The sequence below is a fragment of the Protopterus annectens genome, chromosome 4.part0 (genome assembly GCF_019279795.1).
Source record: "Protopterus annectens isolate FY-2018-M chromosome 4.part0, PAN1.0, whole genome shotgun sequence".
NCBI lineage: Eukaryota > Metazoa > Chordata > Ceratodontiformes > Protopteridae > Protopterus > Protopterus annectens.
In genome coordinates, this window is record NC_056733.1 from 558588255 (window position 1) to 558608576 (window position 20322).

The 20322-nt window shown below is 31.5% G+C and overlaps 1 protein-coding gene across 1 annotated transcript in view; it reads right to left on the bottom strand.

Annotated features, from left to right (window-relative positions):
- SGSM1 (small G protein signaling modulator 1) overlaps positions 1–20322 on the bottom strand; it is a 1353076-nt gene that overhangs the window by 24795 nt on the left and 1307959 nt on the right. Inside the window, exon 22 of the mRNA XM_044068489.1 lies at positions 17924–18020. Within this exon, the coding sequence (XP_043924424.1) occupies positions 17924–18020 (97 nt within the window). The remainder of the gene's footprint in view (positions 1–17923; positions 18021–20322) is intronic.

The window sequence follows — 20322 nt, forward strand, 5'->3', positions numbered from 1 at the left end:
CAGAAAGCCACAAATATTCTGAAAAAGATCTAATCAAAGTTATTTTCTGGGTACAAAGAGCTGTACTGTTTCATAATCAGTCAAAATATCTGAGGAACTAATAACAAGTTATCATTCAATATGTTTCTCTTTCTAACAAAGAGAATTAAGGTCAGTTACTTGATACATTTTTTTTTCTTCTTTCTTTTTTTCTTCCTTCTCTTCTTTTTTTATTTTAAACAATAACATTCTATTTAGATTATGCAGTGGGTAAGGGGTGGGGGAGGGCAGGGAGAGAAATGTGATGAGAATCTGATAAATGGAATGATAATTTATTTATTCCTTGTAAAACGTTTATATGCTGTTTAAATGCTAATGTTGATTATACTTTCTTGATTATATTGCTTATGCTCATTCACAAATAATATGTCATGCTTTAATTAATAATAATTAGAACTAAATAATAGTAAATAGTATATTTCATTTCCATCTTTATTAATATAAACAGCAAGTAATATTCCACTGTAAATACTTTTTATAGCTTCCTTTTATATTTTTTTTTATCTTTGCTTTGCTCCTTCTTATTTCCTGCTTTCTCTTTTTCTTTTCTCTGTTCTTTCTCTTTATTCTCTTTCATATTAATATATTGACATTCTTTTGATCATACAGGTACAGTAAATAATAAGATTTGTATAAAAATTGATTTGGGGCAAAATAATCTGTTTTATCACATATTAATAACTTTGAGCTTAGTTTCACTTTCATAGAGGCTGTAATAACTTGTAAAATACTTCGCGAAGGTTTTGCTATGTTTAGCTTCACTTATACTGCTAAATGAATGTTAGTCACTTGTTTTTAACAAAATTCCCACCAAAATCATAAGGGAGACAATTTGGGATGTGGGTTACCTCGTGAACAGTGTCCTCGAGTTGTTTTAAAAGCTTCAACACTCAGAACTCACGCAGAGAAGCTGAAAGCAGTCAATTTGAACTTTGACCCCTGAATTCACACTGACACATCGCAGATTCATGAAGAACACACAACCAGGAAGTAGAACTGCTGCAAATGCGACTCTGCGATGGAAAATTAACTCTTTATCATTTAAATGTGAGTTATTTTATATAATTACTTAGTTATTTATGTTATAATTTATAAAATATGTAAGTTATAATGATTTTAAATGATGCAGTTTCTCATAGTAAGCAAATGTGATTTTTTAGAAGGCATAGAAAGTGAAACATTTATACAAGTGTTTTTGAAAGTTTATTTGACTGCAGCTTATTAATATATGTAAAAAACTTATGATTTAAACATATACACTGCTATGATTCATTTGATTTATATGATTGACAAGCACAAATAACTTTATGACTCTATTCTGGAAGAAGTTGTCATCTGACATATTTTAAAGCAGCAGTTTAGATATACAAAATACAGATGGCTTTCTTGACAATAAAGCAAGTGTTTTTGAGATCTTGCTTAACTATGCAGTGTGATTTATAGCAATACCTATAAATATAATATTTTATTCTACTGACAATAATAAGTATGAGGAAAATAAGCTCTGATACAAGTAATTTAAAGTCTTTTGGAAGCTGTTAATTGCATTTACATGATAGAATATAGATACATCTTAATATATATAATGTATGAATCATATTAGCCAAAGTTATTGATTTAATTGAATATTAGAACTTATTTTTACAAATTTTGAATAAATTAATGTGTACATATGCCCTTCCTTTTTTTTTCTCTCTATTTCACTCTCTCTTCCTCTCTCACGTCTTTTATTTCTCTCTCTCTCTTCTTGGTTTCTAATATCAAGTTTATTTGAATGCTATTTGAATATAAATGTATTATATTAAATAGATGTATATAGTAGTATGAATAGTTTAAAAAAAAAAAGTTTATCTTAGTATATATGATGTTGTTTTATCAAATGTGTAGTCTTGTCTTACCAGATAATCTAATTGAAAGTTATTAATTTAAGTTAAATATAACAAGTATTAAGTTGATAAGGTGGCAGCTGAGGTACTGCTGCTTAGGGTAGGGAGTTAACTTGAGTAGTATGTACTACTCTAAGTTGGAGTTTTTAACTCCAGGCTGGGTGCAAGGTTTAATCCTTACATTATTTTCTCTTGTTCACTGTTGTATGAATATAGTTCTGACATCCACAATACACTTTGTAAGTTCATTGTCACTACAAACAAAATTAAATCTTATACAAAATCCCATAAGAGACTCAATAAATACAGTTATATTTAAAGGTACACCTAAAGGAGGAGGTATAACATTACTTATTTTGTTAATTGTTATTTTAATCATAAGTTTTCTATGTTTTAAAATTGCCAAATGACTTCTCTAAAAGGAATTTCTTTAAACATTAATGGACTGAATAATCCATGTAAAAGGGCAAGCTTAATAAGATACATTCATTTACATAAGGCCAACTTAGTCTTCCTACAAGAAACACATCTTTTGAAAAAAGATATTGATAAACTAGTCACAAACAAATATGCAGTATTGGTTAGTTCAGAGCACACTCAGAAAAAAAGAGGAGTGGCTATTTTATGGAATAAAAGTATGCCCATTCCTAAAACTATTAAGACTTATCAGGATGATAAAGGAATGTTTTGTACGGTTACAATACAAATTAATGGGAAGACTTATACATTAATCAATATATATTGGATACCTGGAATTGGTATTAATACAGTGAAATACCATCTTGATAAGATCATATCATTCTCTATAGGAGATATTATTTTAGCTGGTGACTTTAATTGTATATTACATGAAAATGACACTACCACTATAGGAAAAAGGAAAATTTCATCTAATGCAAAACATTTAAAGGATTTTGCTAATTCTTATCATTTAAATGATATTAATAATCAGATAGATTCAAAATCATTACAATATACATTTTTCTCTAACAGGTACAAAACTTATTCAAAAATAGATAGAGTCTTTATTTCTAACCAGATGGTAACAGAATTAATTAACTCTAAAATCATTTCTTGTCCTATATCTGATCATAATTCAATTGTTTTTGAGTTCATGATAAAAAATACTCACAATGTTCAGATCAAAAGGATACCAGCATACTTAACTCAATTAAAAGACTATAATGAATATATACTTTCAGAAGTACAACATTTTCTAGATATAAATAATACTTCTGAAGTCTCCGTTGTTTATGTTTGGGATGCTTTAAAATCGTATTTATATGGACAAAGTATCAGATGATATAATAATAAAAGGAAATCTTGGGATAAGGAATTGTTAGATATTCAAAGTAAACTAGATTCTTATAAACATAATAATAAAGAAAATATTATGGATAAGAAAGTCATTGAAGAAATAAACAAACTAAATGAGAAAAACAAAGAAATTTTAACTCATAAAGTTAAAATAACTTTAGAGAAATACAAGTTTTTGTCTTACTCAATAAGCCCCAAATACTTACATAAACTTAAAAACAAAACAAAAAGGTTGAATAAGCAAAATCATATCAAAGAAATCTTTTCTCTATGGAAAAAGAAGAATGTTTCTAGTCTACCAGAAATACTAGATGAATTTAGAAATCACTTTCACAAAATTAATCATAATAACATTAACATGGAACCTAAAGATAAAATAAGGGAATTTATAACCACAAATATGAATAAAAAACTTAATAAACAACAGATTAAACTATTGGATAAAAGTATTTCATATACAGAGGTTGTTACACAAATAAACAAGCTTAAATCAAACAAAGCACCAGGTAATGATGGTATTATACCAGAGATATATAAAATCCTTTCTAAGAGTACATACTCATTACTACATAAGGTTTTTATTTTGGCCCAAAATTAATTAATAACCCCCTATCTTGGCAATATACATTTATTTCGCCAATCTTAAAACCTAATAAAGATCCAACTAGATGTACTTCATATCGACCCATCTCATTACTTAATGTTGATTATAAAATGTTTATGAGTATTTTTGCTGATAGACTGAAAACAATCATCCCTGGCATTATAGATATAGATCAGACAGGCTTCATTGTAAATAGAAATATTTTTGATAATATAAGGAGAACTCTAACATTAATTAATTTTGCAAATAGGAAAAAGAAAGATTTAACTCTTATTAGTCTTGATATAAGCTCAGCATTTGATTCAGTAAGTTGGGACTACCTGTATACTTTACTGAAGTGCACAAACTTCTCAGAAGCATTTGTAAATCTAATTGAACATTTATACAAGGAACATTGGCTTATATTAAGATAGGAACATATGTCTCACAAAAAAATACCAATTTTTAAAGGTACAAAACAAGGGTGTCCACTTTCTCCACTATTGTTCACATTAATAATGGAGCCTTGGGCTAATTTGATCAGAAACAGTACTGACATAGAGGGATTTGAAATAAATGAAAATACAACATCTAAAATTCAACTCTTTGCAGATGATGTTCTAATCACATCAACAGGATCTAATTCTTCTATGCAGTCTCTGTTTGATAAAATGATAAATTTTAAAAGTATTTCTGGTTTAATATTCAATGAAGAAAAAACTAAAATACTACCTATATATACACGAAAAAATGTTCTCATTAATGATTTTACTAAATATGTACCCAATACAGGTCAGATAACTTATTTAGGTATAATATTATCTAAAGATATCAAATCTATTATACATAATAATTATAATACCTGTCTTCTTAATATACAAAATCTCTTTAATACCTGGAATAATATGTTTTTTACTATGGAAGAGAGACTTACAATTATTAAAATGATAATATTCCCCAAGATATTATACTTAATACAATCAATAATACTTCCACCTACAAGAATAATTATCAAGAAATTGAATACACTAATGTTAAATTTCCTATGGGCACCTAATAGACCTAGGATTGCTTTAAAGAAACATACTAATAGTTGGTCTCAAGGGGGTATTTCTTTTCCAGACTTCAATTTATATGCTATCTCTTCTATTATAAAAGTTATTACTTTATTAATAGATCAGTCATATGTTGCAAAATGGAAAGATTACTGGGAGATAATTAGTATTCATGTCATGAAAATCTCCTTAACACATAAAAATATGATTGTAAATAACTCCATGTTATGGTTACTAAAAGAATTTTGTACTTCACCTATTACACCTAAACATATAGTTAGTTACCCATTAAACATTACTATTAGTTATCGTAGCTTTATATTCATGCATCCTAAATATAAAGAATGGAATTTTATTATATTCCCTATAATGTATACTCGGGGTATGCTTTTGTCATCCACTTCTGAAGGAACTCATTTAACTACAGATAATGATCTAAAGTACTGGTATCAGTTGATATCTGATAATAAAGTTAAAAATCTAGATTTCTTAAAACAAGAATTTGATCTAAGAGAAACTTGCTGGTTAGAGGTTCAGACCTTTAGACAACATCTCATTGATAAAATAGATCTAATGTCTATAACAGTTAAAGAATCTGTTCCAACATTGATTGATTACTTGATATTAAATTTACAACATAAAGTTTCTGATAAAGGTAAGCTTTCAAACATACATAAAATTATCAGACAAGAAACTTTTTACAGTGTAGATACCTACTAGAATTATTTCATTTCCATTAATGGTGATTCACCAAGTCAACAAGATAAACAATATATATTGGAATCTGCTTATAAAACTACGTCCTCCATTGTCTGGAGACTTTTTACATGGAAATTTTTGCATAGATCCTTTTATACACCTTTGATGATGAATAAAATAAATAATAAAGATAATCTATGTAAAAGATGTAATGTAGAAATCAATGCAGACTGGGCTCATATGTTTTATGACTGTATAAAATTGAAAGAATATTGGAAGTCAATTAATGAATTTTTGAAGGCTCTTTTTACAGATAATTTTATTATTTCTAAATCTCTTATATTATTCAACACACCTGTACCTCAAAGTGTTAAAAAGGTTAAGCTTCCCTTGTTATGGTCTATCCTAGCAGTGGCTAGAAAAATAATAACCAGAAATTGGATTTCAGATACACCTCCTTCGTTCAATGAATTTAAAAATGTTATGAATATAGTGTGCCATATGGAACTGAATACAATCAAGTTAAGAACTACTAGAAAAATGTCTTATTATATTGTATGTGATAATTTACAAAACTTGTTAAACAAATCTTAACTTCAAATAACATGGTATTTTAGTTTAATTAATTGATCTGATTGTAGTGGATGTCTGTAAATACTTTGGTTGTTTTGTTGAATGTTATAATCATATCTATTTTAATTACTTGTATAAAATTGTTATGATGTTTTCTTGTATGTTAAAAACAATAAATTTGTTTAAAAAAAAAAAAGCAGTTAATATTTTGTTTACCATCAGATTCTTTTTCCAAGCATGACAGATATGTTCAGTGTTTTTTGCTATACAGTAAATACCAGGATACATTGTGTAACATTGAATATTTTAACATCAACATGCTATGTCTTAAAGCTTTCATGCTAAGTATGAGGGCAGTGGTTTTTCAGTCAACTTAACACAGTTTTGTAATGAAGCATTTCATGAATATACACATTTTACTTCCATAAATAAAAAAATCAAGTAGTTCATGATGTACAAAGTGTGTAATCAGCAAAATATAACATCTATTAGATTTTGATACACAGCTTTGAAATATTATATTATATATGCAGTGGTTAAAGAAGCACCATTTAACTTTTAAGAGAATATATCAATTAAAGTAAGAATCATTTCAAATAGTCCATACTGTTTTATTTGTGAAGAAGGTAGCACATCTGTCTTTAAATAAAACTATAGGATTTAATTTGCTTTTGTGGGTGGAAGGAAGAGTTTTGCCACAGAGTGTTTTCCGTAGATATGGGATGCTTTACTTCCCACACCGCTGCAAATAAAATCTATTAACTTCAAGGTTATACTACCTTGGACATAAAGAGAATAGTTTTCCAGTAAAGCCAAGCATGCTTTTTACTAAGTAGTAATAGTACAGCCTCAGAATTGGTCTTATTTAGTTTGGATGGATCTGTTTAGTTTGGGGGACGGTAATGTTCTCTTGCAAAAAAATATTTAAATGAATGTTTTATTCATTTTTGTCTAACAATATTCACATCAAGTGAATACTGCTTTCAGAGACTTATGAAAAGGTTAATGTCTCTCAGTGCTCATCATTTCTAAAAGTCAGTGTAAACTTTATGCATTTAGATACACAAATGATTATTATTAACCCAGAAAGTGGTGCAATGGTGCAAAAAAGAAGAACAAATCAACCAAAAAACGCACCAACAGGGTTTCCGGAGTCCACACAGCTTTATTTAACACAAATTGTTAAACACTTTCATCAATCCAAGTTGACTTCATCAGAACAATTACTACAAGGAGAAAAAAGAATTTAAATGTGTTAAAATCAACTACTATTGGCTAAAAATAAACCAGTCAGTTTACACTGTTAAAATTAAGTTGACAAGTCTAAAAAATACATTTTCATCACCATTATAAAATGCAAGAGAAAATACACATAATTTATGCATTATAAATAAATTATTTTAACAATTTGTTCCAAATGAACTAAAATGTTAAAGTACTTATAACTTGATATTTTTCCTGCCTTTTCCTTCAGTACTGGTATAGTAGATATAAAATCATTTAAACCCGGGTGCAGGTTAGCAGCTAGCCATTTTAGTTCATTTGGAACAAATTGTTGAAATAATTTATTTATAGTGCATAAATTATTTGCATTTTCTCATGCATTTTATAATGGTGATGGAAATTTATTTTTTTTTACTTTGTCAACTTAATTTTAACAGTGTAAACTGATTGGTTTATTTTTAGCCAATAGTAGTTGATTTTAACCTATTTAAATTCCTTTTTCCTCGTTGTAGTAATCGTTCTGATGAAGTCAACTTGTATTGATGAAAGCGCTTAACAATTTTTGTTAAATAAAACTGTGTGGAGTACGGAAACCCTGGTGGTGCGTTTTTTGGTTTAAATGATTATTATTATTTAAATAGAAATGGTTATATGAACAGATATTGTTTGATTCTAGGTGCTCTCAGTGAAGGACTGATGCTTTAATTTATGTTACAGACTATTTGCTTGTATGATTTATGTATCGCATTCTTACTGTCATCACAGAAGTGTACTTAACTAATGGTATCTGTTTAGTGAATACAAGTTTAGAATTTATAACTACTAATTTCAACTGAAATCAAGGGTTTTCGTTAACATTTTTACCAGTAAATCTTTTCCTTCTCATTATTGTGCTGTACCTCAATTAGCACCATACGCATACCTATATGCACACAGTCCCTATGATTCAGAAAGATTGACTCTACTCACATTACTTGGCCAACTCAGGTTGGTTAATTAGCATGACACAGAAAGAGACATGGAAAAGCTGCTCATAGAAATCCCTATTAGTGGCTTATTTCCGTGTTTCTCAGTTGAACACTGTGCTGTCAGACCTGACTGTGTTAGCATTCTCAATACCAGCATACGTTCCACTATTATGATTGGTCGACAGACATGTTACTTGGTCGCTTGGTCGAGAACAAAACATCCACCAAAGTATTCTGAACATTCATTTTATCAAGCATAAAAAAAAAAAAAACACTCATTACATTGAAAAGTTCCTTTTTCAATGTGCTACCCAAAACCTGACCACATTCAGATCACATTTGTCTTAATAGTGGGGTCTATATTATATATTCGAAACTTCAACATTTTGAACCTCATATGTTCGACAACATATGAGGGAAACTTGAATATTTGAATATATACTAAAAATGTAAAAAAAAAAAAAAAAAACACTAACCTTAATGCTCTGAGCAGGGGGGGGGGAAGCCCCCCTGCACCCTCCAATTGGAAGACTGTGCACCCACACCCTCCCTACTTAAATATACCAACTCTGAGACTGCACTTCAGTCCAGAAAAGGGATATTTTCCCATTCTGCCCATACAGAGCCGTTGCCTTTCACCTTTGAACTTTTCAAAGTTCGATCACATGGTGTCGACCATATGACATTTGAACTTTGAAACGTTCGAAAATTTAATAGGGACCCTAATAGTAGTATTTTTATGGGAGGGGATTTTTTAAGTTAGGATGCACAGTAGTGTTATGGACAGGGTTAGGTTATCATGCATTACTAAGATGGGCATGGGGGGAGGGCTTCACCCCCTGCTTTACCTTAGTAATACCTGTGCATGCATGTAACTAGAGCTAAATGACAATATATCATACAACCCAAACATAACTGCAAATGCAGTCAGTAAATATTTTGACAGAGAAATGAATATTAAAAAAATGCATCTAAATTAGATCTATAACAGCATGAATGTCCATTAATACAACTGGAAAGTGTTGAAAGAGTATTAAACAGGTGCAACAAAAAACATCATTAGGAGCAGATAAAATTCTAGCATCATTAATAAAAGACACAGCAGATGAATCTATGAGAATAATAACAGATATACTCAATACACTGCTTAAATGTGTACTGTCCCTAATTTATAGAAGACTTATAATCTATCAGCAATATTAAAAAAGGAAAACAACAGATATGAATAAATTCTGACTAGTTAGTATGACCTCTATTTTAGGAAAGTAGTTTGAGAGATGTACAAATAGAAAATGATAACATAAAAAGTATATGATATAAAGTTTTTACAAAAGGATGATCTACTTTAACTAATTTCATAGAGGTTTATGATCAAGTGTCATCCATTACAGACCAAGGGTTGGCAACACTGGTAGTAATCTTCGATTTGGCAAAGACATTTGATACTCTGCCTCATAAAATAATATTTGAAGCATTACTTAAATGGAAAATACAACCAACAATTAGCAAGCTGGATAATCGATTGGCTGTAAAATAGAATACACACTGTTACAATACAAGAACAGAATTCAGAACTTTTACATGTGACTGAGGGATTCCTATGGGGATCATTATTGAGTAATTTATTATTTAACATAGTGTTTTTAAGTACTCCATTAAGCAATAAATTCTAGATGAACAAGTATGCAGATGACCACAACCTTTAGTTCACTATCACAAATACAAATGGCTATGGTGATATTAATAGCTACTTGGTTGAGATATCAAAAAGGGCAGAGAAAACTGGTATCAAATTCAGTTTGAATTAATCCAACATCATGCATTATGGTAAAAAAAGACATTTAAACAACCATTACTACTGCAAAATGTACCATTAGAAGAAGTACATAAATATGAAGATAGGGAGATAACAATAGCATTTAGCTGGATATTTACAAATCATGTTAATCAAATAGGTAAAAAAAGCAGTGAAGACAGGTCTATTAATGAAAAACATCTCCTTAAGACAAGCATTTGGTTGAGCTGTATAAAACATTTATCAGACCTATCTTAGAATATAATAATGCTTTCTAAATTGATAACAGAGGACAATTAAGTAGATTAGAATCAGTTCAGGGAAAAGTTATGAAAAAAATAATAACTTTAAATGATTACAGATGCAATGTAAGATGTCAAAAGTTAAAACATTTCACAGTTTACTTCTGAGGAAAGGTGACACTAGCATACAATGCAAGCAGAGATGATATATTACAAGCAGTTCTGACTTCAGAAGTAAATGACAACATCACAACTCACAGACAAAAGTGTAGCTTCAAAATAAAAGGAGACTGCATTACGGCAAGAGGATCATACATAACACAGAAACTACCTATTTTATAGAACAAATTACTACTTTGAATTAGGATGTCTAAAACAGTAACCATTTTAAGAGCAAATTAGATGAACAGTTGGCCCTCAAGTTTATAACCCACATTTTCATTAGCCAGCGTTCCTAGATGGCTTCAGGACCAGAATGCTGTAATCTGAACTGAAGAACTTCGTAATTTGTACATTCACCAGTCATCTGGCATTCTCTGCCAGTTTATTTCAGATATCCACCATCAAATGTCAAAGCCTTTTACTTCTCCTTTTACCACCATTTCATACTCTGCGAAATTCATTCGTAACGGTTGAAATATCGGGTTCACCATTTTCAAAAGTTATTCCAACACAGTCAAAAAAATAATGCCTTCGAGAACATCTATATTATTTAACTGTTTCATTTAATTTTCTTGAATGCAAGTATGATGTGATGTCTTGAATTGGGCCTGCTTTGACTTATTAAACTTTAATATACTGCTTGTAGTCTGCCATGGATTATCTTACAACCACCCCAATAAACTACTGTGATACATTAAAGTTAGGTAAATCTTGAAGTTATATATATATATATATATATATATATATATATATATATATAGATATATATATATATTTTTTTTTTTGGCTGGAGAGATGCTGCACTTCCCTGCACCAGCCAATGTGTAAGTTCTGCTGCTACATCCCTGATATCTAAATATACCACTCTAAGATTGCAAACTTATATCAGTGAGAAAAATGTGTTTCCCTCCTTTCTTCAGTGTAAGTATACATATTGAATGGGGTGTTGTGGAGATACAGTCATTAAATCAGGGAGTGCAGCTCCACTTAAAAAATGCTTTGAAATTAAGTTTTACTTTCAGGTATAGCATTGGTTAGAGGGGTCAATGGGACAATGTCATCAAGTTGGAGTGTTCAGTAAGCTCAGCATTAAGCACATCTAGTACACCCTTTTTACTGACCCAAGAGTGATTTTACAAAGCAAGTCTCAGTGAGTCTTTGGGCATAAATTGTTCTTCCCCAAATCCTACTACAATATTTGTGTAGGTGTTGGCCATTGGAGTACCCATGGCCGCACCTGCCTTATGATGGTAAACATTTTCATCAAAAATAAACATATTGCTATTCAGAACAAGATCTATCAACTCACATATAGTGTCTATTTTTCTAGTTGGCATATTGCTATGTTGACATAAAAACATACGCAGTGCTTCTAGTCCATAGTCATTTGATATAACAGTAGAACTGGGTGTGGTTCCTTGTGGCCTAAGGATACTTAAAATGTCATCCTTTGGCCAACACCTGCACTAGTATTGTAGAAGGATTTTGGGAAAAACAAATTATGCCAAAGATCCCGAGACTTGTACACAACCTTGTATTTTACAAGCATTTTGTGAATGATGTCATTTTGGTTTGGAAGGGGAACTCTGATGAATTAACAGCATTTGCAGAACTAATGACTACATCCACTGATTTCTTGAAGTTTACATTAGACTATTCGCTGACCACAATACATTTTTAGATGTTAAGCTAGAGAAAACTAGTAATGGTATTGAAACTTCTATTTTTCAAAAGGATGAACATGCAAACAGGTACACCCATAGTACAAGTATGCATGCACCACATATATTTAAGATCACTACTAGGAATCAGCTACTTAGGGAAAGTCACTTGAACACAGATAATATAAAATGTACAACTCAGAGGACTAAATGGTAAATTAATTTAAAGATAGAGGCTATGATGCAGCTACATTTGACAGTCTAAAAACTGATGTGGTTAATGATAGGCAGGGTAGTGCAAGACCATATTTTTGAAAGAAAGAGGCCCAGTAGGGATTATGTAAGGGAACAAGGTATCTTATGCTACATAACTAGGTTTAATAGAAGAACTAATGATATTAAAAATATTATATCTAAGCACTGGACATTACTAGGCTCTATACCACAGCTGAAACAACGGGTGAGGGATAGATCCTACTTTGCCTACAGAAACTGTGCAAACTTAAAAAGAAACACCTTTGTTATAAGGATATGAAACAACAAAATGTTAAACATATAAAGTAGGTACTTTTCCTTGTTATAACTGCTCCTGTTGTAATGACATCATAAATAGCAAATTTATACATCCATTAACAAATTTAAAATGTACATTTAAATGTTATGCTACCTGCTCTACTTCTAATGTGGTGTACCTTGCTACCTGTACAAAGTGTCCTTCCTTCTATGTAAGTGCACACAAAGACTTAAGGATTGTATAACAGAACATAAATCTGAAATATGTACAACTGTTAAAACCAATGCACTTGCAAAACACATGGATGAAAAGGGAATAGACCACAAATTTAAGTTTAGTTATAAGCATTGTGCATAGGAGCATAAGAGGAGGTGATCTGAATAACAGACTACAGATTTTAGAGTATGAATGGACAGTGAGACTGCAAGCAGACTTTCTACTGGTATTAATGCAGCAGTGAGCTTGAAACCTATACTAAAGAAAAGACAAATACTGTTGAACTACTGTAAATGACTGTTATATGCACTTTAAAATACAAATATGTATATTTCTTATATATTTTTAAACTATATATAATTTTAAAGTGCAAGACTTAGTTTAGACAGGAAATATTTCATGTTTTAAAATGCGTTTTATGTCTTTAAATATGAATATGCAGTTAATTGTTGTCTTCTTGTGATTGGGCTGTGTCATGAATGTTTTAGTTTAAATGTATGTGAATAGTAGTTTATTATGTAACACACTAAGGAAGGGCATTGGTCTGAAAGCTTTGTGCATTCTAAATAATCCGTTTGCTACTTACCATTACCTGCCTAACGTTTCTGATCACTGGAACTTACCTTGCTCTTTGTAAATATTTTGTGTCTGGAGTGACAGTTAACCTCAGAGCTGGTCCTAGCTGTTTTTCCTCATCAATTATATATGACACCTTTTTAAATGTCTATTTCTAGCTTTTGTGTTATATGTACTCACTAATGTTTGGCTGGTTGACCTTTTATATGGTTGTTTCTTGTCTTCTCCATTTGAATAAATGTCACATTTTACAAAACATTTTGTCTTACTGAAAGCGCTCAAAAAAAAAAAACACACACCCCAGAATACCCCCAGAGCCTATTAACTTAAAACTAATATACACAACTATTTAAATCTTCAAATAAGGCAGTATCTCTTATTCACTTCCAATAATTTCAAACTTTATTTTTTACTTAGCTGCTTGCCCTTGTACCTTTTATTGTTTCTTCAGCAAACAATGCCCAAAGCAGTTGAGATTTATTGCAGGCACCTCTAGTCAGCTTATCTCCATGGAAACATAAGAACAGAATGTACAGCTATCCTCAGCTGCAAACTTTTCAAATCACACTGAACATTTATTTGCTAAAGGAAAACTTTTCATTACATTCACAGTGTTCTCTTGCTTTTAAAGCCCACATAATTACACAAAAAATGTATTAGATTAGTTGAAGGGCATTAATCCAGACATTCACCTTTGCAAAATTAAGAGAAAATGTCTCAACTGTATATATATTATAGTCAATGCATTTTTGAACCCCATCCCAACAGCCCAAGATTATAGCTTATTAACTTAAACATGCTTTTGTCCATCCTTTCTTCTCTTTTTACATTGTAATGCATACATATTAAAAATAAAAAATAAAAAAAGAGTACTTGTTATTTATTATTTATTCATTGGCATTTGTTTACTGGGAAAGTCCACTAGCCAAAAGATCCCATTTTCAGTAGAGGCCCAGGGAGAAAAGCTCCACAAAAAATAGTCTAATAGTACACAGTATTCTAATAGTTAGAAGATACAAACAGTATTATACAAAAACATAAAAGTATTATATAAAAACAGAATAATGCAGTTCAGAGATGCATACAACTAAGTAAACATATTTTTGTACATTTCAAGGTAATACTGTGGTAAAAGCAATCTTCTAGAAATATTTATAAGGTGCTCTAAGAGTATCAGCCAGCCCAACAGTGCAGGGCAGCGTATAAGTGAATTAATACTTGTTAGTGAGGCATAGGTAGATGGTAAGGCATAGATAGCTAGTGAGATGTAGACAGGTAACTTATATGTGATCTAATAAGTGCTAACGGAAGATAAACAGGAGAAGATGTGAATTAAGGTGAGTATTATTAACTTTAGTGTCTTTATATGCAATTTATATCATGAAATGTTTTATACAAATATTGTTAAGAACAAAAAATATTTTACTTACAGTTATTCTTTTTTTCCTTTTAGTATCCTTCCAAACTTTAATGACATGAAGTGGGGTATGCGCCTTTCAGTCCTCTCATAAGTTTAAGAAAGTCAACAAAAGTACAGTTTTTCTCAGCTACGTTTTCTTATACAGTCATACTTCACAAATCTGAGTGATGCTCTATAGTTTCATATTCATTCACTAATTTTAGTGCTATTGGTCTTCTGCTTGTTCATCTCTATTTCCCAGCCCAAGACTTTGGTTAAGGTACAATGTACTCCCAATTCTTCTAGTCTATTCCTTGTGCTTTTTCCTTCTCTCAAGCATTTTCCTTTGGAAATTTGGAAAAGGTTTCATTGGTATAGTCTCTCTATGGACTTTATTATCAGAATAATGAGAAGCTCAGTCCCCTTCTGTTTCATGGCTCAATTTATGTTGGACAAATTTTATATTTCCTCCTTAACCTGTTTGCATTAAAAAAATAACTTCGATCTTCCAGGAATTTTTTTCTGAAGACAGCTGGATAAAGCAACTTGAATCTCACATTCACCTCTTGACATTCCCTGATTCACAGGATACATTTGTTTCTCTTATGCCTGGTGTACAGTGAATAATAATTTTCCATAAACACTCTACTGTCTCCAATTTTTAATGCTTTGCCCTTCTGCCAAAGTTTTGTCAGGATTAACACTTTCTGCTAGTAAGATTGAATCTTTACTAATACAGTTCTTGGCTGCTTTATCTTGACCAGGTTTGGAGTATGTACATGAACTGCCCTTTTAATTAACAAATCCTGCTGTGGAATAGCAGTCCAGTTGCTTATTTGTACTTTCATAAAACTAATACAGTCTGCTCCTTCCAGTTTCTCTGGTACAACAGAAAATCTCAGATTTTCTCTGTGTGCTCTGTCCTGTTAACTCTACTATTTTTTGAAACATCTCTTTTTCATCAGTTTCATACTCAGCCAGCATTTTCTTCATTTTGACCTCTGATTTTTACATTTTCATCAGTTTATCTTAATAGCCATTTAAAGCTTATTCCATTTTTTTATTTCAGCTGATCTACTATTTCAGTGTTTCATTTATTTTAATAAGCTCCTAGCACATTTGATTTATTTTTTCTTCAAAATTACTGGAAACCATCTCTTGTGCCACAGCTGGAGCTTGAATTACTTTTTGCTGAATAGCTGCAGAATTCTTTCCAGCCAGTGCTTTTTCTTCCCATTTTACAGTTCTTTTTCTTTCAGGCTTTCTAAGTTCCTTCTTTGTTAATATCCAGGTAGTGTACATACTAGACAGTAACTAAATGTTACTACAACTGGCAGAACTACTAGTCCTTATCTCCTATTTTCTTTTTGACATTGAGTGAGCTGTTAAGCTAATCTGTTAATTAGTGTGCAGCCATCTTGGAAGTCCTGGCACATGACATATTGAAAGGTATTTCCTTACAGCCTGTAAGACACCATCTGCTTGCTGGTGCACCCTGTTTATCATACAATTAAAACTTGCAAATGCACCAATGACTTTACAAGTTCACAGTACTTGGCAGCATACAAGAATAATCAGATTTATGTAGAGACTTTGTACATTATATATTATATATTATAGACTGTGCATTTTATGAGTCTGCTGACGTAGTTGCAATTGCAACAAAAAAAAAAGGAAAAACTTGCAGAAATTAAAATAAGTTTTACTCTATCAAGAGGTTTTGCTGTTCCACTTCAGTCAAAGCCATCATACAGAAAAACAGAATGCAGTAATTCAAGTTTAACGTATTGGTTTTGATACTAATTATGTGCACATTTAACTAAATGAGTAGCTCCTCTAAATCCTTAAGAACATGCATTATATATTACTCTTAAAAAAGCGTTAACCAGGGACTTAAAGGAGATGCAGAATACTCTTAGCATATACAATGTCACAGAACACTAGATTTTTTGAATAAAGCAGATGCTTTGTATTTTATTTTGCTATTAGGGTATGCCCACCCAATTGTTGTAGAGATAAAGCTTGATTCTCATGGCATTACAATAGCTAACTTAAAGGAAATATTTGCTTTATACAGATTCCTTAAGGTCTATAGTGACATGCTTGCTAATATATTTCTCTGCCACATGAAACTCCAACTTCTTATAACGATACTTACCTATTGAATGTCATTTGCCTTAATTTGACATAGACTATATAACATTTATCAATACTGGTACTATAAGATAACAATTACATCGATGTTGGTATAATTAAGTGCTTTTCAAACCTTTATAAAATCCTGGCCTACATTTTCTATAATGTCATAATGAGGGTATGGCTAATTAGGGAAAATATTACAGGAGACTTATTTTGAGGAATAATTTGCAATTTCATAACCTGTACTACAGCAGCTAATGACATAAATATTAAGTAAATATGTACAGCAAGATGTCACATGATCTTTAAATATCCCTGTCAGCAGCAGTCTTGTACTTTTAGACTGTTCCACAATACCATATTTCAAAGTGCATGAATGGTAGATCATAGAATGCATGCCAGTACCATCATTAGTACATGGAAAAGGAGACCAATCACACATAATGCAATCATATAATTAAATAACAGAATTACTGAGGTAGGTTATGCATTATTTTAGAATTATACCAGTGGCTATTATATACCCGTGGTGGTGGTGGTGCGGTAGGGTTGTCGCCTCACAGTAAGACGCTGTCCGGTTTGATTCTTAGTTAGAGTGTCTTCTGCGTGGAGACATGCGTGAATGGGCGTACCTTCATTGAAGGTTGTGCGTCAGGGCTGGTAACTCGGCATGTAAAAATCAACTACCAATCATTAGCGGACCGGAGTTCCGCTGTGGCGACCCCTAACCGGGAAAAAAGCCAAAAGACACAACAACAACAACAACAACAACCAGTGGCTATTATATAACATTGAAAACAATCTTAAAGATGCAGTAAATATTTCTGTTTATATAAGCAGGAGAACAATAATTCATTTGATATGTATCAGCTTACCACGTTTGAAATCAAGAAGGAACCAGCGATAGCAGAAATAGAAATGAGTGTAATCGCCATTCTGATGCATCAATTCAAAGAGCTCAGAGTCCAAGATCTGTAATGAGTAGATAATGAGTAAGTTTGTTACATGCAGCTCAGTTAAGTTGTCTGGACACTGCATTGTATGCAAGGCTATATAGCCAGGCACATTTCTCATATTCAACTTATACATTTTTCTGAGCATTTCTTGAAAAAAAAATAACTTTCAGAGGCAAGAATAAATGTACAACCATACAAAGCAATGCCTGGAATATAAATCTGCACAAAAGCTTATTCAAAGATTTGATTACATAACTAAAATCCATTTATTTTTATGGTTGCTGGGAAAAATCAGCTGAAGGGAAAACATACATTCCATAACTATGTAAGAGAAGCATTTGGAAAGAAGTAAATTTTAATGAGTTGAAGCATATAACAAATAAAATCTTTGGCTACACTACTTTTCATTTGTCATATAACCCTTTTGACATCTTCTGTGAACACTACATGCTACAGCCATATTCATTCCATCTGTGGTGTACTTATCTGCATATAGGTGATCTCGATGAGATTATTATATATACAGAGATAGAGTGAAATATGTAGCACTCTCTTCCCATTACATGGAAAGTTTAAGGATGGGGAAATCAAACTGGTGGTCTCTTGGGTGACAGCTTTTCAAATAGACAAAATATTTTCTAAAAGATTGTTAGATTACTCACATACTGCCTTTTGAGACTGTTAATACTTACATACCTGAATTTACTTAGAAAATAAGAGTTGTTAATCAATGAAGCCTTACTGTATTTAATGCTTAAAGAGAAACTCCACCTTAGAACTCAAAAAACATATTTTTTTCATTGTGTCTTTGTTTTTGAGCTATTATAATGCCTCATGTATCTTTGTTTTTGAGCTATTATAATGCCTCAAAATCACTCCAAGTGCTTCTTCTACAATTTAATGTGTTTCTCTCAAAATGGCGGATGATGGGGCCTGCCTTGGTAATGTGATATTGTTTTCTTGCTTTCATTCCTTCTTCCCAGAATATATTTCAAGTCCACTTTATATGACTCAAGCTAGACATAAAGAAGTGGTGTGGTTTTATCATGTCATTAAGATTGAATGGCTGGACTGTGAAACACTGTCATCTAAACACACCTTCTGTAACAGAGCTGCTTCTATGTTTACCTGACAGAGCCTCATTTATGTCTGTCAGAGTTTGATCTATGCTATAAATAGCTGTTAGCAACTTGCAGCTAAAGAAAGTAGATAAAACAGCTTTTTGCAAGAGGAGTCTTTTGTAGTCCTAATAGATTTGACAAACCCTCCCCCACACTCTCATGCCGAGGTGTGAAAACTCTTAGTGCAGTAAATGATCCTTGCTGTACATTCACAAGTTACCAGTAGTAGGACTCTAAACTTAGTCTGTCTGCTACTTCCCAATGCCTTTAGTGGGAGGATTTTTCTCTCTTATGAATGATGCAGACTTAAATGTGCTTTACTAGCTCCTCAGTTATTTCTGTCATTTCACCCTACTTTTTTCTATTTCATATGTATTTATACTTTGGTAACCAGAAAAGTGAACTGGTCCCATGACCCTTTTAAGCCACAACTTAGGCTACACTGGCAAAGATAATAACAATTATTAAATGCACTTAGCAATACAAAGAAAAAAAAACTGACATAAAAAACATCAACCTAGATTGCATGCGCAACCCATAGCCAATGTACGACAGTGACCAAGTAAATCATTGAACAACAACTATACTATGTTGTTTATTATAAATATATATATATATATATATATATATATATATATATATATGTGTATATATGGGTCTACTTCTGCTTGTTGAAAACACACTTTCTCGACAGCCAGAAGATCAAACCCATTAAAGCAAAAGCGTACTAAATTGAAAGTGCACTTTCGCAATAGCCGTCTCCAAACCACATTACAGTGGGGATAAGGAAATATATCCTTTTCCCCACAGTAGTGCGATCTTGAAGTTAGTATATTTAAGTGTGGGGGGCTGGGAGGTGCATGTTTAAAGTAATTTTTTTTGTTTTTTACGGCTTGGAGAACTGGCAGCGCACTTTCGCTTTAATAGGTCTTGATGTTTTTTCTTCGAGATTGTGAAATTTTGATCAAGAAACTTAGACACATATATATATATATATATATATATATATATATATATATATATATATATATATACATATATATATACATATACAGTATATGTGTGTGGGTGTGTGTGTGTGTGTGTATGTATCTCAGTGGGAATTTTTTACAATGGGTCTGCATATAACAGATATGCACCCCCTCTGGAATGATGTCACAAAAAAGAATAAAAGACTTTTTATGAACAGTATCAGTG